Source organism: Hippocampus guttulatus, chromosome 8 (assembly GCF_054856545.1).
Source record: "Hippocampus guttulatus isolate MCC_2025c chromosome 8, RoL_Hgut_1.0, whole genome shotgun sequence".
NCBI classification, from domain to species: Eukaryota; Metazoa; Chordata; class Actinopteri; order Syngnathiformes; family Syngnathidae; genus Hippocampus; species Hippocampus guttulatus.
Window position 1 is genome coordinate 18,244,656 of NC_141268.1, and position 6,219 is coordinate 18,250,874.

At 43.7% G+C, this 6,219-nt stretch overlaps 1 protein-coding gene across 1 annotated transcript; it reads right to left on the reverse strand.

Moving 5' to 3' along the window:
- Window positions 1-226: 226 nt before the first annotated feature.
- On the reverse strand, window positions 227-2,292 carry msx1a (muscle segment homeobox 1a). The gene is made up of 2 exons (XM_086118888.1): window positions 1,717-2,292; window positions 227-1,148 (listed from the first exon to the last, which is right to left on the reverse strand). Exons 1-2 carry the CDS (start codon window positions 2,156-2,158, stop codon window positions 730-732), a joined length of 861 nt encoding a protein of 286 aa, XP_085975014.1. The 5' UTR covers window positions 2,159-2,292; the 3' UTR covers window positions 227-729.
- Window positions 2,293-6,219: the final 3,927 nt, after the last annotated feature.

The following is a 6,219-nucleotide window of genomic DNA, read 5'->3' on the forward strand; positions in this document are numbered from 1 at the left end:
CTAGGTTAGTCGTCTCAAAGCAATGGGCAACAGCTGTAGCAATACATTCCTGCAAATAACATGTGACAAGTTGACATTGCTTGCACCAAAGCAGACAAAGTAAAAAAAAGAAAAAAAAAAGTGCGCTGCAAAAAACTTGCGTGCGCAAATCTAAAACATGCCAACGTCATCCTTTTCTTCCTGCTTGCCAATAATTATGACATCATGCCAATCAAGACAAATGAAATGAAAAAGAATAAACAATTTATTAAGTTATGTCACAAATATATTCATAATATAAATGAGGATACTTTTCCAAATATACATTATTTTACAGTACACGTATCCCTTGCGAAGGGAATCATTCCAACAACAGACACTAGTGCTGTTTTTTTAACTCTCTTTTTTAAATGCTGTTGTTTTTCATCTTTACAAAAGGCATTGACACTGTTATCCGGTTTAGAAAATAATAATAATAAAAAAAATGCTTCCACAAAACGATTGCAGCAGGCCGACAATACTGCAACACAGTTGTGTTTTGCGTCCATACTTGAGTGTCCTATTACGAGTAGTTGTCTTTTGTTATAAATGCATCACTATGAGCACAAGATTAAACATCTTTTTGTAGGACTTACTCATGGCGAGATCAGACATCGGGTCCTCGAAAGAAGAAAAACTGCAGGAAAAAAACTCCTTCAACTCATGATAATGATTTTTTTTTTTAAAGTGTCCACGATCTTGAGTCCATCATCAGGTGAGGTGGTACATGCTGTATCCGACGTGGGCGGCGTATAGTCCCACGGGGGACACCGGCAGCGAGTGCCTCTGGAAGGCGTGCGAGCCCGCGTAGGACCCCGCGACGTGAGCGCTTAGAGGGAAGGAAATCCCAAAGGCGGGAGGCAACATGGGTTTAGCTGCCATTTTCAGTTTCTCTAGTTCTGCCTCCTGTAGTCGTTTGGCTTTGGCTCTCCTGTTCTGAAACCAGATCTTGACCTGGGTCTCTGTCAAGCTGAGGGAACTGGAGAACTCGGCGCGCTCGGCGATGGACAGGTACTGCTTCTGACGGAACTTTCTCTCCAAGGCCAGCAGCTGGGATGTCGTGAAAGGGGTCCGAGGCTTCCTGTTGGTCTTGTGTTTCCTTAGAGGACACGCTGGAGGACTCAGCCTCCCTAGATAGGAAAAAAAAAAGAAGCCACCACGCTTTATAATAGGACACGGACGACCCTTTTGGCCGCAAACCGTAGCCGATACTGCAGTGTGCCATTTCAAGTTTTCTTTTTTTTTCTGGACCGGGTCTTGACAGCAATTCCTGTAGTAATGCATATTTACCTTTTTGTTTTATCCCGTCAATTTCTTCGCACAATACGTAAACTAACAGTTTTAAATGTTGATTAGAATAAACGCCATTGTACCCCAAATTGTATGATCCAATCCAATATCATAGATGTAAAAATGTTTCGTGCTTTTCAACGGGCCAAAAGTGGCAACACTCGATCCAAAAGCTAGTGTTAGGTATAAACTGTAGGTCTGTATTTTATTCATACTGAAAATGACAAAATCATCGGGGGGAAAAAAGTCACACCCGTTGGAGTTTCGTGATATTTGCATTCACACGGCTAAAATAGTTCAGGAAAAAAAAAATCAATTTGGACACAATTGTCCATCTATTGTTCATTTTATGACTGCACATCGTGCGTCAATGCGCATCAGGACGCGAAAACAAGAAAATCGACTTACGTGGAGGTGTGGGAGAAAAACGAGGACTCTGGATCCAGGAAGTTCGCTCTTGGCTGTCTGGACTCTCTGGTTTAATCAACACGTCCTCTTTCATGTTCATGAGCTCGCCCACTGAAAAAGAGGAGCCCATCGGGATAGCAGGTACGGAAGTATCCAGACCTCCAAAAGGACCCATCCGAACGCCCTTCCCCAGAGACTGGGACGTCCCGGCCACGGAGGGGCCATCGGGGGAAGACGCCTCTCTGCTCGGTTTGCGATCAGCCATCAGAGCCTCGACGCTGAAGGGCAGGATGGCCACTTTGGGCTTCCCGGCGTCCTCTGTGGGGCTCAGGCTGGTCTGCATGTCGCCTCTCGTGACGAGCGCCGAGCGTGAGGGGAGATCTTCACTTTTTAAACCCGCGGCGGCGGCCAAAACTGACATCGACACCGACGATGGGGCCATACAGGTCCGACTGACACCGTGGAGCTGTGCTGGTGACTCTCGTGGTGAACTCTGACGGATTTTTTTTTAAAAAAAAGGAAGTTTTAAAAAAAGTCGCTGTGTCAAGGTGTCGATATCCTCATGTTTGTGCTAGCCGAGTGGAGAGCGGAGCTATAAAACAGGCGTGGAGTGGGATGCAACCAATCACAGACTACATGGGCTGGACGAAAAAAAAAAAAAGGAAAATTAACAATGTTGACCCCCCCATCCACTACCCCGCGAAGCCGCTTCAAATAAACACAACAAACCGTTCATGGGCCATCGAGACCATGTACAACTCATATCTTTCCGTTGCGTCACTTGATGTTTTAATTTATACCTGACATCAAATAGCGCTGATAAAAATAAGATGTTATTGATGCAAATGCCCCGGTTCACAAAGTGAGTTGTAAATAAGAAAAACAGCACCCCCCCCCCCCCGCCCCCCAAAAAATAAGAGAGAAAAGGTGATGCTTAACAGTATTGCTCGTGTGATCACGTGATCACTTTTATTATCACATCAATAATATTGTGGCACATCCTAACTTGATCGTGCGCAATATTGGTTATAATGTTATCGTAAATATTACGGTAGATGTAATATGTAATCGTGTTTAAAGAAAACACTTAACGATATGGTGACAAGCTCTGTGGCGCCTCAAAGTGCTGAGTGGCGTTTGTTGGCTATTGCCTTATAAGGGCTTCCTGTCCCTCTGTTTTAATGGGCCCGGCCCCTTGCAGCGTGCTGTTTATTGATAGCTGCAGGGCTCTAATCAGATTGCAGCACGCTGCCCTTTGCAGTCGTTTAGGGCTAATTATCGGCCTTGAGGGAGGGATCACTGGGATTCTTTCCCTTTGACTATAAGTCCATTAAAAATGATGGCGAGTACAAAAGTGTGGGGGGGGGGGCGGGGTTCAACCCGGGTTGGACATGAGTTTACCTGCCATACTCTCCTGTACAGTACGCATTTAACGTCATAGTTTGGACTAATAAGATGTTGCATTGGCAGAGAATTGGCAGTGAGTTCAGTTTTGAGTGACACTGTCAGTCTGGCACTGTTACGTTTAACAAAAATGTTATTGGTCATTTTAAAAACAAATGTATGTTGAAATGCATTGTGGAAACTCTTACTCGATGCAACAGGTACCACAATGCATATGGGATTCAAAATCATGCCAATGTGAGGTATTGATTTGACAAAACGTTTAATATTGTCTTTGTTGCATCATGATGAAATTTATTTGTTCTTCTTTTTTGCCTTTCACGTGAAAATAAAATGATTAGAAACAGGAGACTATAATATATAATCATGATAATGAGCATTTCTGAAACTGCCATGCATTGAAATTCGCCACTGACTATTTCTGAGCTGTTGTATCGCCAGATTTTGTTTTTATTTTATGCAACTTTTGTGCAGCTTTACATTTGAAATGGACTTGATATGATATCCTGAATATTTCGTTACATGAAATTTTGTTGTTTTTTTTCATTTTGGGAAAAGTTTTCTTTCGCATTGTCTGTAGCAAAGCGTCTGCGTCCTCACTAATTGCCAAGTCTAAACAATCTGTCACGATTTGTCAGTCACTCTAATGGGCAGACAAGTTATGTTGTTCTTAGGCGCCAGCAGGCCTGATCAAAGCGTTCGACTCAGCGAGACTCGTTCCAGCCTCACAGAGAGAGCAGCGCCTCCTCCTCCTCATCTCCATCTTCCTCTTTTCTCCTCCTCCTCCTCCTCACGCCCAGGGACACTGAGCCATTCAGGCTGAAAATTTTGCCTTTTCTCAGCCCATCGCACGCCACTTGAATCTATTCAAATACGCGCCTCAGAAGTGTCATATAGAGCGGAGGAAGGAAAAAAAAACCCTCTCTCGATCAGTTTCCCAAGAGGGACACGAACGAACGGTTATATGATTATATAATGCAGTATACAGTACGTGTTAAACGGCATATCTGCGTGATGGTGGCGCATGGGTGCAGTCGTCTCATTTGCACGTTTTTGAGGAATGCAGGCCGACACTTCATGTCGCTCAAACAGGGTTTAACGTGACGATGCATTGTGACGCCATGACTGGGAATCAGCAAAATGCCGCATAAAAATGACGCAACGTGTAAAAAAAAAAAAAAAAGTCCAGAACAGTCACATCGAAATTGCACCCATTGGAACATTTTTTTAATATACGGTATTTTTATTTTTGCTCTGAGTTGATCATTTCCTGCTTGCATGCCGCGTGTGTGTAAACGCTTATTAAAGTCCCCGAGAAGGTGGGTCGTGGAGCAGCCTTTTGAAGCCTGTGGGCTCCCACGGCCGCCTGAAAGCTCTTTTGCGCTTCAAGGAGTGTGCGTAAAAACAAACCGGAGAACGCATTCGAGTGATGACTTGGAGGAACAGACAAGAGAATGAGTTGAATTCATGTCTTTATTAAGACTATTTTCTTTTCCCTAAATTATTTTTGAAGAATACAAAGGAGGTCGTAAACAACTGTTGCTGACAACGAGCATCCCAAACAGCGGTTCTTCAAGAAGCCCGATCCTCCATCCATGACAATAGTATGCGTTTTAGTTCAATCCTCGGGGGCGACGCACGAGGGAGAAAACAACTGTAAGGCTCATCGCTCTTTTATTTGACTTTATAAACTGGCTTTGATTTCCAGTCAAGAGGCAGGGCTCCACACAAAGGCCCATTGTTGCTTCCCCTCCGAGTTGTCTTAAGCCCCTTTCATGCAGCCGCTGTCGGTGCGCACGAGAAAAGAGGCAGCCTCGGCCCTCAAAGGGCATCCGCAGGCTAAATGTTTGCACTTGGTGCAAGCCAAAGGCTTCCCTCCGCACACAATGACTGCTTGGCCCCCACCGCTTGCATTGATGGAACAAACCGCGGCTATGCCAGAGGCAAATGCATCTGCTCGCTGCAGGATGGATCTTTTCATTTACTTGATTTAATGTTCCAGCTAAACTCGCTTTGTATATTCGAAACGAGGCTACTCTTGCTGTCTTTTAAAACGAACGTAAATCCCAGTTATAACTTAATTAGACTTCCCCTTTTTACGCTTTCTTTTACATCTTTCCAATGCTCACGGACGGGGTCTGTCTTGAATAAAATGACGCAGTTTCTCACATCTGCGCTCCCGAGCGATACATTTTCGCATCTCATCCCTCTAAACGATGATAGGTACGGGGGTTTTTTCGTCATGAACAGAGTGGCAACGATGTCCCGTAGCACAAGTGTAAGACGTAATCACAATAATAATAATAATAATCATCATAATAATGTTTTACTTTTGGCAATGCCGACGTTTCTCGACAGCTTGGTCACATGACCACGTCATTATAAACCAGCTGCACTAGCTCGCTGGCATAATATTAGTTCAAGTCAAACTTTATTCATTAAAAACGTCATTTTAAGGAAAACTGTCTTTTTTTTTTTTGCTCGATGGCACCAAAAGGCTTTTCATGAATGTAAAACAGTCGCTTCTTGACGAGAAGACAATTAAAAATGCAAAACAAAAAGTAGTTTCTGCTCATATTGATGACAATGATAACTAAACAAAGAATTTTGTAATTATTCTAATTATTATTATCGTCAATGTTAATGAATAAAATCGATCATTTCTGCCCAAGAGCGCTACACGCGATCACACACACACACACACACGCGCACGCACACACACACACACACACACACACACACACACACACACACACACACGCACGCACTCCTATCCTGACCTCTGCATGACTCTATGAAATAATAATTAGAAAAATATCATGGCGTGAGAGGGTTTGGGAGGGGGGGCTTCCTCTGTAAAGTGGTGAGATAAAAAAAGGGGGCACCTTTTACAAGATTTCCATCGTGAAGGGGGCCGCCTTAGTTGCTGTGAATTTGAATGATCGCCTTCCCATTTGTTCGCATCATTAAACAAGAAGCAGACTCAAATCATTTGCTCATCGCTGGCCAATAAAAAGATATACAGGCTCTTCCGAGGGGATTGATTGTCCGATGATTTATGTCGATAAAAACATCATTTGCCTGAGTGGGCTTGTTGAT